Source organism: Crinia signifera, chromosome 6 (genome assembly GCF_055691185.1).
Source record: "Crinia signifera chromosome 6, ASM5569118v1, whole genome shotgun sequence".
NCBI lineage: Eukaryota > Metazoa > Chordata > Amphibia > Anura > Myobatrachidae > Crinia > Crinia signifera.
Window position 1 is genome coordinate 127,130,044 of NC_139222.1, and position 15,524 is coordinate 127,145,567.

The window sequence follows — 15,524 nt, forward strand, 5'->3', positions numbered from 1 at the left end:
CCCCCCCTCAATATCAAAATGAGCATTACGCAGGAGGGTTCCCAACTCTTCCAGGGGGTATCCGAATGTCCACCAAAGGTCGACAGTGCTAAGATACAAAGGTGCAAAAATCAACAGGTTCAAAAGGTCAACATATGTTTCAATGGTTTATACATTTATTTTTCAGCATCTTCTTGATCACTATACAAGTGAACATCTATTGGGAATAATAATCTGTGGCAGCTGATGAAAAACCACCAAGCTCAGAGTGTGGCAAGCCCACAAGAGTTCAAGTTGCTAAGGAGGTTGGCCAGAAAAAAAGTAAAAATCCAAAATTTAGCACAAATTAGCCCCCCAAAAAAGTTCCATCGACTCCATGCCGCCGTGTGACCTGGGGGGGGGGGGGGGGTGTTGCTATTCCACTGAATCTATTAATCCACACGTAAGGTGCACACTAAACAATATCATGCACACACACAGAACAATTGAGTAAACGATCATTGGCTTAGATGGGACGTTTAATGACTGCAAATCATATATCACATCTCTAATCATGCATGCACACAGGACAATGTGTGGCAAATCATGCATGACAGGTCGTTCATCTTTCCGCCTGTCAGCCTGCTAAAGGGATCAGCAGGCTCAATGAATGACTGGGCGGGTATGGGCACTGGATAGTGATAATGCCCACATTGCCAACGTCTGGTTGTTTCGATTGGAAGAAAAAAGGTCAGATCGGTTAAAAAAAAAAAAGCTTACCAAGCTTTACAGAGGTACTTGTACTTCCTTCTGCTAGAAAGTACCATCATGAATTTTAGAATCACTCAGCTGTTCTATGCATTTTTATTTATAAATTAGTCCCAAAAGAATTCTTTAACATCGCCAGAAGCAGCTATTAAATAAGATTTATAAAAAAAAAAAAAAAATCTTGGCCAGAATAATAATAATAACAATGCCCATAAGGCTTGCAATTCCACGAAAGCAGGGAAGCAGCAGGGTGCCTCTCTCTGCCGTAAACGAAACATGACCTGCCATTACTAGTCAAGGTTATGACCTTTTACCTCATCGTCATTTCGGTAACTCTTCCGCATAGCCCCTAAATCCATGACGTCACTTCCAGCGTATCCGCCGGACGCTCGGACGGACAGTGATAGACTATACCGGGCAACCTGCGACGCCGACGTCACCAGCCCCCGCAACATGTCGCGTCATCAAGTGACGTCACTAGCTCGGGGCAGAGCCGGCGTCAGTTGCTGTGGAAACAAATGTCGTAGAAAACAAGGGACTGGTCGGTACCGGGGACGAGGTAGAATGACGTCATTGCAGGCGGAGTCTATGCTAAAAGACAACCAATAGCAATAGAGGTATGGGCGGGCCTTGATGCTCTCCACCGTTCCACCTCGTCGCTGTAAAACAGAATAACCAATCACAAGCGAGCTATAAACCAAAAGGGGTGGAGCAAAAGATCCGGAAACATAGGGCGATGTAAACAGTCACATGGAGGTGAGCACCGGCGGGGATACTGTGGCACGGACAAGGGTATGGGTCGGAAATGCTGAACCCCAGAACTGACCACGGCTGCCCTAATCTAAGGTCACATGACCAGCAGCAAGTCTAGGTAATGTTGGAGTCACAGATACCTCTTACCTGTATTTGCTGCTAATTCTCATATGTCTATGCCTCATACGCTTATTATTATCATTATTATTTTTGTTAAGTGTTTAAGTTATAATCAAGGCCAAGCTGCTCCAGAAAACCCACACGCTTTGCTTTGGAATCTTCAGTATGTAGAAATATGTGTATATTATTATTATCGTTTATTTATATGGCACCACAACGGTTCCGCAGCGCCTGACAATACATAGCAAACAAAACAAGAAAATAGTGATTTACTGTACAAATGCAAATTATGACCAGTAGCTGACACTGATGCAATTCTAGCAGTGGCAGATTTATATTCTTAGCTTGTTAGAGCTTACATTCTAAAGCTATACATTTTTGGTGAATAATGCCAATGGAAATAAAAATATTGACTGGGTTTTCCATTTAACAACACAATGGCAGGCATTCAATGCCGGTGAGAGCGGCCGGCGAGGGGGTTAAACTGCGAGGATCACAGAAAACCAGTGATCCTCGCAGTTTAACCCCCGCGCCGGCCGTTTGCACTATGCAATGTTCCGGGGGAATCCTCGCCGTCACAGAACGGCGAGGATTCCCCTAAACTGCGAGAGCCGAGGCTAGTGCAGCAAACTAGCTGTAATTAGCCTTGATTCTCGCAGTTTTTGGAGGCACATACGCAAATTCTCCCTCGCTCAAAAAACGGAGCGAGGGGGAATTGGCGTATGAGGCGGGTCAGTTGAATACTGACAGGGTGAGCGGTGACTGCGAGCAAAAAGTCCTGCTCGCAGTCACCGCTCGCCCACGGCATTGAATATATGCCACTGTGTTTTAGAGCATGTGGAATGGATATCACTTTTGATTATACATATAGACACATGATATAACATGTGGTTCACTGTTTACAGCATTTCTTGTCCAGTTATGTAAACCTAATGTGTTGCTTAAAGGTCCTTGGTAAGGCCAGTCATAGCCAAGAAGATGGACCGATGTGCAGAGCCCGAATGTAGCAAAGACAAGTCAGATGACGCACCAATAAAGTGTTCACAAGACGGAATCAGCCAGACAATACAGAAACCCAGGTGAACCAGAAGTACATTTTTTAGGGTTGCTTACAAAGTGGTCACCATTCATAGTAATAATTTATATTTGATTGTTACAGATGTTTGTCCACTTCAGTTCTGCAGAGATCTGATGAGGACTTTTCCCCCAGGAAACGTCAGAGAGCTTTGAATGGTCCTCTTTGCTCTCCCATAATTCCTCGACACCAAAATGCCACCTTGTATGAGAGCCAGAGAAGTGGTGAACATGACACAAGAATCTCCAGCAGAGACACAGGCCTTCTTGAAGGTCGTAGCGTATCGGGAGAACACTATTGGGCTACACGTTCTGGGAGTCGGATAACAGCACTTTATGCAAAGTTGGTTCAGGAGCTGGAGGCACAGGTTACAGAACTTCACCAGATTTTGGCTTCTCGAGATGAGATAGCCAAAGTAAAAGAATGGAGGATACGGGAACTTGAGCAAGAGAATCAAGAATTAAGACAACAAGTTCAGACTTTGGAGGAGCAGAATGATTCATTATCTCATAGGGAAGCAAGTGCCACAAAAGAAGGTAGCAGGCTTGTGGGTTCAGATGGCCACTGTGTGGGTGAGAATTCTTTGAACATCGCAGTCATCAGACTTAAGTCTCAGAGTAACACAAGTTTATTCAAATTTATTTCACATTTCCCTTCCCCACTCATTATATATGTAGACCTGGAAAATATGGATATCTTAAAATTAGTTTTAATTACAAGATGTTGCTGCCCTCTAGCACTGTGACATCATTGCTAAAGAAGGCAATTTGTAAAACCCAAAACTTTGCAAGCCCAAATATGAAAGTATTTTTTTTACAATGTTTACAACTAACTTTGTTACAAAGCTATACAACTCGAGCAATACCATAACCACAGCCAAATGTTGATATATATTTTCAAGTTTTCACTAAGCTCCTTCTTCTGTGTTTTGTCTCCCCAGTTGTCAATGACAGTAATGTTTCCTTCTTACGTAACCTGGCAGGATATCTGGAAACAAATTCCAATTCACAGGTATTTGCAGATATTTGCTTTGTTGCAAATATACACTATTGATATGGTTAATCAGTGTTTTTCCCATCATCCTGGTGGACGCTGGGAGCGTAGGCGCAAATTCGGCCTGACCCAATCTCACAGCATGCTCCACCTGGATGCCCTCTTGGGTCTAAAGGTTTTTTTTCTCCCAAGAAAAAAAGGTGATATCTGTACTGTCTCTGATCCAGAGGTTTCTCAGGTGCTGCCGAGTCTCCCTGCATTTCTACATGCAGGTTTCTGTGTAAGCTGGTCTCCAGCTTTGACATGGTGGAGTATGTACAATTGTACAAATGTAATTACATTCCTCTCCAATTGGAACTGCTCTCTCTCTCCTCCACCTCAAATCTCAGATGATTGGTGGAGCATGCTCCGAGATACGGTCTGGCTGTATTTGCGCCCAGGGTGCCAGAATCCACCATGGATCCAGAAAAAGGGATTTACAGGTAAGATAAAAATCCAAAGTTTTTTTAGTCTCTCAAACAATAGTTCCCATTTACTTTTTTCTTTCTCCAGATCTCCCCTCCACAGTCCGTTTCTACACCCCTTCCATCCAGTGAAAGAAAACTCCCATCAACAGAACCCATAATACCCCCAACTTCACCCACAGTCTCAAATGCAGACCGTACAAATGCACCAGCAGAAGTGACCAGCTCTCCCCCAGAAGGAATGCTGCGAGTTACTGGGGTAACAAGTGGCTTTCAGTATTGGATGAAAATGGAGGATGGCGGAGAGAACACACTACCAGAATCATGTGTGTTGTGGGAGGAGCCTTTACAGGAAACATTGCCAGATGGTACCCCTGCTTGGGCATCACCTATAGAGGTATATGTCAGTTTATGGCACATTCTGAACCTACTCAATGTATTCGTGGCTGCTTATACCACATTATGTAGTGAAGAATTTGAGCTTGATGCGCAAATTGCAGAACTTAAGGGTACCATACACTATAACGAATTTGCACAATTTCATCTGATTTCGAAGTTTGGGGCCGATATATCGTTTTAAAAATGTCAAATTGTTTGTGTTTTCCATCCAATCCGATGCGCGGCCCGTGAGTGTCGGATAGAAGCCCCTTGATTGTTCATACTGCACCAGTGATTTATCATAATCGGATGGAAAAAGGAGTGCATTTTGCACATAAGATATATTATATGCTATATATCGCAGGAAGTTCGACATTTCCAGTCCCTCTAGCCCCCTAATCCAGCCCATCAGATATATCTTATGGTACAATTGTATACCATGAGATCTATATCGCTTGCTATTTTTCTCGGCTTGATCAATCGCATGATATATATCTTATGGAAACAATTAACCAAAATACTCAGCCGACTTCATTGTTGTAGTCTATGGGGCCCTTTACATTTTTGTAATTCTTTTTTAGAGTAATGGACGTCCAAAACTGGAGTTGGTGCCTGCATCTGGGGTGTATATCACTTACCAGCAGCTGGAGGATCTCTCTCATATCCCTCCAGATAAGCCCAAACTAATGACTCGACGGCTACTAGATTACTTCTTCTCAAGGGAGACTCTGGCCCGATCTTCCGCCACAGGGCAGCGGATTGCCCATAACAACACTACCATGGAGAAACCACTACGGCTGCCTGACACAGTGGTAACAGCTATTAAAGGTGAGGACTGCATTTCTCAGATGCCATAATCAGATTAATTCCAAAGCCTGGCAGAGATCCACATCTACCAGGATCATACAGGCCGATATCCCTTTTAAATGTAGATTATAAATTGTTCACAAAGTTGATTGCCGATAGAATTAAATATCTAATCCCTGGGGTAGTTCATCAAGACCAAACGGGCTTCATAGCAGGAAGACACTCTACAGCTAATATCCATAAGGTCATTGCTGCCTCACATTGGTTCCAATCAACCCCGCATACAACGCTTCCTTTCCTTCTCTCCCTAGATGCTGAGAAAGCGTTTGATTTAGTAGCTTGGGAACATTTATACCATACACTATCCAAATTTGGCTTCCCCATCCAATTCATTTCCTTAATAAAATTGCTATATTCTCAATCAAATTCTAGGATTATTTGTAATGGCTATCTATCACCACCAATTTTATTGCCTAGAGGTACGAGGCAGGGTTGCCCGCTATCCCCTCTACTTTTTGCCATCGCTATTGAACCACTGGCGATAGCTCTGCGAGCTTTACCCGAATTTAAGGGCCTAAAAATAGCTCAAATTGAGCTAAAAGTGGCACTCTTCGCAGACGACATGCTGCTATTTATCTCTCACCCACTGTTCTCTATCCCAGCTATACTCCAACTTATCACCAAATTTGGCCTCTTCTCAGGATACAAAATAAATACTGATAAATCGGAACTATTGCCCTTAACAACACTAGCAGCGGCCTTTCTTGCCTCTCCAGAAGCAGCCCCACTCTCCACACTAAAACATAACGCTGTCAAGATGAAATACCTAGGCATCCACATTCCCCCCTCATTAAAAGATATCTATGCATTAAACGTCTCCCCTGTGATCAGGAAAATTGAGGCACTTCTTGAATCATGGATTTCCATGCCTTTATCACTCATAGGAAGGGTAGCGGTATTAAAGAGTATTATCTTCCCCAAACTTTCCTATATTATCCAAATGCTCCCCTGGGCTCTGACCAAGGCAGACATTCGTCATTGCGACAAGATTTTTAACAGATTTATGTGGGCGGGAAAGAAGCCACGCATTGCTTTGGCCAAACTTAAACTACACAGAGATAAGGGTGGGCTGGCGGTACCTGACATTCAAACATTTATAATATTTCGTTACATACTGGACTGGTTCCACTCCCACTCTAGATACACTAACTACGCACTAGAGCAGGCTTTGCTCTCCTTACGATCTCAGAGCACTTCTGCATACACCAAAAAAGGAACTTCCACAAATAGCCCGCTCCAATCCTCTTTTCTGGGATACGTATCTGGCGTGGTGGTCGGTGAATAAAGGCTTATAGAGAAATCCAGCTTACACCAAATTTATTCCGTTCAGCGGAAACCCATGCTTTCAGGCAGCTCTAGATAATAGGAGGTTCCAGCAGTGGAGTCAGAGGGGTATTGCAATCATTAAAGATGTCTTTGACCCAGGGGGCCAGCTAAAGTCCTTCTCAGATTTAGGGGGAGATTCAATCGCCGTCGAGCATCTCCCGTGGGGGAGATGCTCGACGGGCCCTATTCAATGCTGTCTTCCCCGACATCTCTAGCTGTCGGGCTCGTTCTGCCGAGAACAGCCGGGAAGTGACGAGCTGCCGGCTGCAGCTCGTCACTTCCCGGCCGCAACTCGCGGCCACGCCCCCTTCTCGCCGCTCGGCGGCCGGGACATTGAATCCCGACTGCCGAGCTCCAGGCGAGCTCACCGAGAAAGGGACAGGGGCACGGCTGTCGCGCTAGCTCGACAGCCGTGCCCCTGACATTGAATACCCCCCTAAGTGGAAAAGAATCAAATCCCCCGGGCAGATTTCTATATGTATCTCCAAATGAGGCACTATGTTTTCTCCTTGCCCAAACCCCAGGACGCTACTTCCACCACCGATGTTATAGTATCTCTGATAAATCTGACGTCTTCTGCTCCGTATAGAACTAGATATTTATACTGGGATATATTAGCGGGCCATGAAACAAAACTATGGGCTTTAAATGTTCGTAAATGGGTAATGGACTGTGGCTCCACAATAACATACCATGCTGCAATTGGAAAGGCATTACATTCAGTCGAATTGCAAGAGACTCATTACAAATTTATCAATAGAATATTTATTACGCCGGGACAGAGAAGACATATGGTTCTGTCAGAGACAGGTTGTTGTTTAAAATGTGGTACTTCAAATGCTCTATATCTACATTGCTTCTGGAACTGTCCTAAAATTAAAAAATGTGGGTACTTATGTATTATCTGGGCTGCCGATTTTTTTACTGTATGCCTTAACTTAAGGCATACAATCAGATGCGATATCGCATCGCATACGACCATTTCGCATGCGATGCGATGACCCGATTTTTCCATAGGATTCAATGTTAAAATGGACAGAGTCCATTTTAACATGGAAGTCAATGGGAAAAAGGGGTCCTTTTCATACCCCTACTATCCAAGTGGGCATGGAGTTGGATATAAACCTGTAGCGAGTGGACACAGAATACCGTCCGCTCGCCACAGGTTTATATCCAACTCCATGCCCACTTGGATAGTAGGGGTATGAAAAGGACCCCTTTTCCCATTGAATGCCATGTTAAAATGGACTCAGTCCATTTTAACATTGAATCCTACGGAAAAATCGGGTCCATCGCATCGCATGCGATATGGTCGGATGCGATGCGATGGATCCGATTTGAAAATCGGCAGCCCAGTTAGTACATAAGGACCAAAATTTGGTACAAAGTGCTGGGCTACATCAATACAACATTCCAATTATCTCTGAAGCTGAGTTGCGCCGCTATGCTTCATCTCCAGTTTCGTGACTGGGGCATCCCAAGGGATAAAAAATATCTACATCCCATTCTATATGTTATCTTGACTCTGGGGAAAAAAATTATATTGAATAACTGGACAAGACGCTTTCCCCCTAGATTGGATAATTTAAAATCACGCATACTACATATTCTTTATTTAGAGCGACAGTCTACCCTCCCTGATGTGGAGCAAAATGTCCCCCGGTTTTATAAAAAGTGGGGCCCACTCATCGAATCCCTCGACAATGTTCAGCAGCAGAAAATTCTGTCACTATTTGATTCTACCAACTGGGCCCTGCTGAGACGAATTGCCACAGAATCTTAATTGCAGTAAGATACTCATCCTATTTCATTATTCCCCTCAGAAGAAGTTAACGGGGGATATCGCATCGTGATGTATTGTATTCTGTATCTTTCTTAGAATAATTATTTGACTGATGTGACTGTAAATGTTGGACCTTGCTTAGATACATTGAAAGGTTTTCTCTGATTTTCCATTAATGTAGCGAACCTAATTCTCTAGGATACAACAAAGGTTGGGGTGACCCTCCAACCTTTGTTGTATTCATTTGTCTTACCTGGGTGCCTGAGATACACCCCAGGGGTTTCCATAACTCAGCTGCTAGTGCGCACTTGGGAGAATACTCTAGCCTTTTTTGCTAATTCTCTAGGATGTTTTGATTTCCCTATGTCCCTCCCCGCCCTTCCCAACTTTTCCCCTATTTTTTCATTCTCTTGTTTATTATTTTGTTGCTGTGATGCTATTTTGGCAATAAGTTATGTTCACTTGCGCTCATGGTACCTCTATAAATTACCGACCTCATTGATAGAAATTTTTCTTGCTCGGTCAAGGCTGTTGACCACCGTCGGATCATTAATGTCAATGACTTTTGGCTATACAGGAGGTACCGATATGGATGTTCTAGCATAGGGAAAACCTTTGCTCTCTTTCATGCTGTATTTGAAACAACTGTAATGATCTTATTGCATCACTTTGCATCTGTCTCAATGTATGTTATATTTGGAAAATTAATAAATACAAGTAAAAAAAAATAAAAATAAAAGGTGAGGACTGCTATACTGCTGATTGTTGGTCTGGTTCAGTGACGATAAGAGCAATTTGCACCTGAAATAGACCCTGTTGCCATGGTAGGGATGAAAATGCACTTATAATATTTGCATGTAGGGTAAATACTGGATGTTTTTACATGTGGTAAACAAATAATAAGCATCTTTAATTATGCTGGGACACATCCTTTCACACTCTAATGTCCCTTTACATTTTAAATCTGTTACTTGCATTGTAGTAAGGTTTTATTGTTACATATATCTTACTTTTTTTTTTACTTCTAAATTTGAATTAGGCCTTGTATTTCCAGCTAGTATATAATGCCCAACTAGCCTACAAACTGTTTTCCTTCTGCCTTTGTAGGCTTAAGTCTCTCAAACCAAGTGGAGTGTCATTTAAAAGAAATGCACTTCTCCTGTATGAAGAGTATGGGGTATATATTTACATTTACAGGTTTTTAAAAGTAGAAACTGTTGCCTAGATCAACCCATCAGCTATTATCTTATAGAAGGTGCTAGATAAGTAAAGACTGGTTACTATAGGCAACATCTTCTCTTCTAAAGGTGCCCATACACTAGTCTGATTTGGGACGATTTCACCTGCTCCCGACATATCGGCCCAAATTAGAGGTGTTTGAGGTCTCCCTCGGGTTCTGTGGTCATTAGTCTTGAGCCGGAGGTCGAACCTGCTGCTGTCCGACTTCCAACACAGATCCGTCCCATTCAATACATTGCGTGTGAAAGCACCGCATGCGATCCTGCCTCACGGGAAGGTCTCAGACGGCTCAAGGAGGGGGGGTTGGATGGCCATACACTGCTGTGATACATTGCAGTAGTGTATGGCCACCTTAAGACCTGCACATTAGTAAATATACCACTAATAAACAAACTTTTACATATCCCCATTGAAGATATTAATAAAGCTCCAAGTTTGTAATCTGATATGCATAAAGAAGTCCTATTTCTGTTGGCTTTTCTGATAAAGTGTATTATCTGCACTTCAGCTTCCTAAAAACACACACTAAAGTGTGCCAAATTATCTATACTTATGCTAGTGTTCAAGCAGTTTGTCCAAAGCATTTTTACATGTAAGCTTGCAAGCCAGTAACACAGCCATTGAATTTAAATAGCATTTCATTAATGAAAACTAGAGAAGTAGCTTTGGCCTAAGCAGTTTAGTTTCAGGGGTGTTACACAGCATGACTGGATACTATATTATACAGATGGTGATTTTAAAGAAATAAAAATAAAAAAAACGTGCACGGAGATGGATTTCATAGACAATATATAGGTATTAAATTGTGCTGAATTTACCTATATTTTGGGAAAAATTTAGTTAAGGTACATTGGGTTTGATTAAAATGCAGATGCATCATCTATAAAATATATATATATATATATATATATATATATATATATATATATATATATATATATATATATATATATATATATATGCAGATGCAATCCGGCACTCCCGGTACTGGGGTCGATGGCCTGGGTGCCCTCGTAGTTGTATACAGACACAGATGGGTGACAGTACCTCCTCAGAGATGAATCACCAACGCGGCACTTTAGGTCTTGTGGGAAAAATCTAATTTATTGTGCAACGGTTTCGGGGAAACAAACTCCCTTTCCTCAGGTATTGCTGTCTGCCTGCAATATATATATATGTCCGTGTAGCTCCAAAACCCTGTCATCTGTTGGCAGCAAGTGAAACTACATCTAATAGCTTTGTAAGCATTTGCTTCAAGCGAGCTTACTCATTTCTAATATTAATGCAGTCATAGATTATAGACTGATTGTACTGCAAACTTACCAAGGTATTTTTGTATAGTCTGCCTCCCTTCTGTCAATTGGGAGACATTGGGGAATGATGGCAAAAAAATGCAGACTTTGCAACTGTGTGTGAAGCATGTGTCTATCTTCTATGCAGAAGATGGTGCCAGTGTCTCAGTTCCTGCAGCCATTGTGTGTGACCATAAAGTCACTCAGATGGTTGATTATCGAAGAAGTTGCTGATATAGGGGAGGCTGTCGATGTGAGTCTCAATACATTTCCAGCTGCATTAGCATATTTTCGTACATTATGCAACAGAGATTGCTTTTGCATCTGAATAAGATCTATCATTATTTTTATCTATACATTTAATCTGACCATAAATGTTTATCTTGTACCTTTTGCATTAATGTTTTATTTTTTTTATTTTCCCCCCCTCATATCTCCCACCTAACTTACAGCATATGTGACGAGGGCCTGTGGCCGTGGCTGTAACTTTAATGCAGTTATAAACAGTAAGTGTGGAACATCTCGACGTGCAGTGAAAAAGATGTCCATCCGCATTGACTGGACAGAAGGAGGTACTAAACACTGCTCCAAACCGCCCCCCACATTACCAGTACAGAGGCTGCAGTCTCTCACAGAACAGTCTACAGTTCCTGCAGCGAAGGCAACAGAGCCATTGATCATGCAAAGTGTGCCACAGAACAGTTAAGCATTGCTGCATGAAGTGTTCCGACTACATCGATCGGTGATTTAGGCATGGGAATATAATATAAGAATAATACATCCTCACAATGGTAATAAGTGGACAAAAGATGACAGTACATTAATAAGCATGGGACAGTATTGTATGTATACTTAATAATTTTAAAATAAAATTGGTTTGTATGTATGTTTCAGTGTGAATAGCAATCCTATAAATTGAGATTTTGGGGAAGAGAAACTAGTAGCCGTTAAATTGCATATATGGTTGCATATACCTGACCTATAAAAAGCTGCAGTCCTAGCCAGTGTTGCAAAGGGGCGCTGTATAACTAAATTCAAAAACACTTATTTTAAAAACAAAATAACACAACCTTTATAAACAGTGACTTGTGGATCAAATATTTGTAATACAAAGCAATAGCGGTTTGTTTTTTGCAGTTAGGCAAGGTTTTAAATTTTTACTTCAAGTAGAATGACAATATATCCTGGACTTTCATACACATTACTGTTGAGCTGGGTTCACACTAGTCACTAAGCAATATCGGCATTATTTTCACTTGAACTCCTGGTCAAAGGATATAGGTCCTTATTCAGATCTGATCGAAGTAAAAATTTGTTCTCAAAATGGGCAAAACCCTGTGCACTGCAGGTCGGGTAGATGTAACATGTGCAGAGAGAGTTACATTTGGGTGGAGCGTGTTGAAACGGAAATCTAAATAGCAGTCAGTATTTATCCTGCACAGAAACAAAATAACTCCCCCCTAAATTTAACTCTCTCCTACATCATCTGCCCCACCTCCAGTGCACATGGTTTTGCTTATTTTGAGTACAAATTTGTACTGCGATCAGATCTGAATAAGGGCCATCGTGCATAAACACTATGCATGTACTTATTGATGTTAGTCAAAATCAGTGGTGGAACTACCGAAGGTGCAGCTGCTGTGGGGCCAGGTGGCTGGGAGAGCCCCATGGACAGCAAGCACTCCCCTGCACCCACTTACTATCTTTTACACAGGAGCCGCCCTCAGGCGTCTGCATTGCTGGGAAAGTGAATAGCACCCGGGTGGGTGGGAGAAGCCAGATGTCTATGATGCGCACAGAGTCTGCCTGCTTAGAAGAGAGACCAGAAGACTGGCAGGACACCGCACCATCAATGGGACGGCCGTGGACGCACATTGCCTTGCAAGTTGCTGTGAGGATCCGGCTGCTAGAAGACAGCCCTGCTGGCTGCTTCTCTCTGGTGAGCTGGGCTACATGTCTTAGCAGCAGACACATCACTGGGGCTAGTTGTGCAACGCAAGTCGTCGTCCTCCCCCCAGCACCGGTGTTCTGTCAGCAGTCAGGATGCTGGCGTCGGTATACTGAACTTAAACATGCTGACTGCATCCCATATATAACAGGCATTACGGTGTGTGGCAAATTACTTAATGGGCATTGCTGCATGTGTTGTGTAATGGGCAATTAGGTGTGTCGCATAATGTGTAATAGGCATTGCAGTGTGTCACAATGTGTAAGGGGCATAGCAATTGCAGGGGGAACCCCATTACAAATTTTGCTATTGGGCACACAAAGTTCTAGTTACGCCCCTGGGCAAAACTAAGCTTCATGTACAGATGTTGGAGGACATCAAACTATAATGAGCGTACACAATGGACGATATTACAAATGATAATATCGTTTAGAAGGGCCTAAATAATCCATATCCTTTGTGTAATAATTGCTTAGTGTGTACCCAGCTTCACACTGAGCCAAAAGTGCCTGACTAGATTAGACAAATGATCATAACACTAGTAGTTAGGAAGGCGGCAGTGTGACATACTTATTAGTAATAAGTCATTACCATGCATACATATCCTTACCGTTTTTTTTTTTTAATCAATGAACTTCCAACACTTCAACTGAACACTTTCATACAAGCTTTATGCACCTTTTGCAATTATTTTCAAAACAAATTTACCTGAAAATATAGCAAAATACAAATATTCACTTGTAGGACTTCTACACCTCAAATTTTACAAAATATACTAAGTAACATTTATACATATGTTTCAGTGAAAAGTAAAATCAAGTTGTAACAAACCGCATTGCAACAGTTAACAAATTAATTTGTGACTGGCTGGAAATACAGCAAAAGTCTGAAGTTCTACCAATGTGCATTTTAATACTAAATACTTGCATTTTAGGTTTAGAAAAAAACAAAAAACAGTAATCAATGATTTACCTTGTGGTGATGAGTGTGCCTTCATGCTATCATTTAATATATTAAATTGTCAAACGAATATAAATTTGCCATTTATTTGATGTGCCAACTTCACAGCCCTGCTTGTTAACCCATACTAGATGGACTTGATCCAAGGCATAAAGTCTATTAAACTTGCATATTAACCATGTATTTTGCTGCCTCATGCTATAATTTCTACTATAATGTATTCCTAAATATACAAGCAAAGGGTGTGGTATAGGGTTCTGACAGTCATATCCAGACAGCATGGTGAGCGCAACAAAGCCCCTTGCGGTCTCGCTGCGCTCACCACCTATCTATCCTCACTCGTGGGGATCGTAGACCCCCACAAGGGAGAATAGCCGGTGGCCGTCGGGCCCCCGTGTGTCTGGGTTTTGACTGTCAGGATCCCGACGTCAGGTAAGTGACTGTCGGGACCCCGTCCAGCACTCCAAATGGGTGCGGTATAGGGTTCCGACAGTTGGGATCCCGACAGTCATTATCCCAATGTCAGGATCGACTGGCCGGACCCAGACAGCATGGTGAGCGCAACAAAGGCCCTTGCGGGCTCGCTACCTTCGCCACCTATTCTATTCTCCCTCTATGGGGGTCGTGGACCCCCACGAGGGAGAATAGCCGGTGGTCATCAGGCCCCCGTGTGTCGGGATTTTGACTGTCGGGATCACAACTTCGGGTAAATGACTGTCGGGACCCTGTCCGGCACCCCAAGCAAAAAGGGATGGCAAGAACTCCTGTATACAGACTTCTGATTGTGAGGTGGGGAGCAAACAGCTATTGTGAGGAATGTAACAAGAATTCGTGTACCCAAGACTTAGTAATACATCTCATTCACTGGCTTGTTCCCCAGTCCTTTTATTTAACCCCTCAACCTGTTTATTTATGGAAAACCCACCAAAATAAAATGACTTGTGTTCTTTGCACTCAAACATATAGTAAGTGTTCTACAGGGAGCATCTACAGGTCCCTGAAGGTTCATACACACTAGGTGATTATGCCCAGTGTGAATGGATAACGATTATGGATAACGATTATGGAGAAATTTAAAAAAAAAAAAAAAAATTGCGGAGTTGAAAAACGCTCAGTAAATACACACTGAGCGTTTTTCACCCTTCCCCATTATTTTCCCCTGGGTGGAAAACTTTCCATGGCAGGCTCTATGGAAAACCATCAACTCCCTCGCTCATCTGCTGGTAATACCAGCAGATGAGCGGTAGCCGCCACCGATGAAGCTGCTGAGATAAGTAAATTGTGCAGCTGTCAGGTGAAAATCGCACAGTGTGTATGGGGCTTAACTGTTATAACAGGCAAAGGGGAAAAAGTCTATCTCCTACAGAAGAGACCAGAAAACCCAAAGCTAACATTTGTCCCTCTAATATCCATAAAAATATTTTTGTTCAGTAAAATATATATTTTAAATGTAATACCCAACAATTACATTGATAGAATAGTGCAAACTTTTGGTCACAGTGCTGACTACCGATTAAAAAGTATTATTTACTTTCAGTAAATCCAGCTTTGACAGCAAAGCCCCAACAATTCCCATAACTAACTCCTAGCACAAACCGCG

At 42.4% G+C, this 15,524-nt stretch overlaps 2 protein-coding genes across 5 annotated transcripts in view; one reads left to right on the forward strand and one right to left on the reverse strand.

The window, feature by feature from the left end:
* Positions 1–1,287, reverse strand: part of PNPO (pyridoxamine 5'-phosphate oxidase) — a 27,469-nt gene extending 26,182 nt beyond the window's left edge. Inside the window, exon 1 of the mRNA XM_083147101.1 lies at positions 1,041–1,287. Within this exon, the coding sequence (XP_083003227.1) occupies positions 1,041–1,181 (141 nt within the window). The 5' untranslated portion in view covers positions 1,182–1,287. The remainder of the gene's footprint in view (positions 1–1,040) is intronic.
* On the forward strand, positions 1,124–11,902 carry LOC146008128 (uncharacterized). 4 transcript variants are annotated; one of them, XM_083147095.1, is made up of 7 exons: positions 1,124–1,597; positions 2,547–2,678; positions 2,759–3,246; positions 3,615–3,685; positions 4,220–4,528; positions 5,091–5,337; positions 8,322–10,607. In XM_083147095.1, exons 1-7 carry the CDS (start codon positions 1,578–1,580, stop codon positions 8,483–8,485), a joined length of 1,431 nt encoding a protein of 476 aa, XP_083003221.1. In that variant the 5' UTR covers positions 1,124–1,577; the 3' UTR covers positions 8,486–10,607. The 4 variants fall into 4 exon arrangements, with proteins under 4 accessions (XP_083003221.1, XP_083003220.1, XP_083003218.1 ...); XM_083147094.1 differs by lacking the exon at positions 8,322–10,607 and adding an exon at positions 11,469–11,902 and having other exon boundaries at positions 1,128–1,482; XM_083147092.1 differs by lacking the exon at positions 8,322–10,607 and adding an exon at positions 11,469–11,902 and having other exon boundaries at positions 1,130–1,597.
* The last annotated feature ends 3,622 nt before the right edge of the window (positions 11,903–15,524 follow it).

Bases quoted from the DNA above. Each gene is read 5' to 3' on its own strand.
- LOC146008128 (XM_083147092.1), top strand. From the start codon at position 1,578: ATGACCAGCAGCAAGTCTAG. The intron at 3,247-3,614 runs GTGAGAATTCTT...TTGTCTCCCCAG, and splicing joins TTCAGATGGCCACTGTGTGG to TTGTCAATGACAGTAATGTT. The intron at 3,686-4,219 runs GTATTTGCAGAT...TTCTTTCTCCAG, and splicing joins AAACAAATTCCAATTCACAG to ATCTCCCCTCCACAGTCCGT.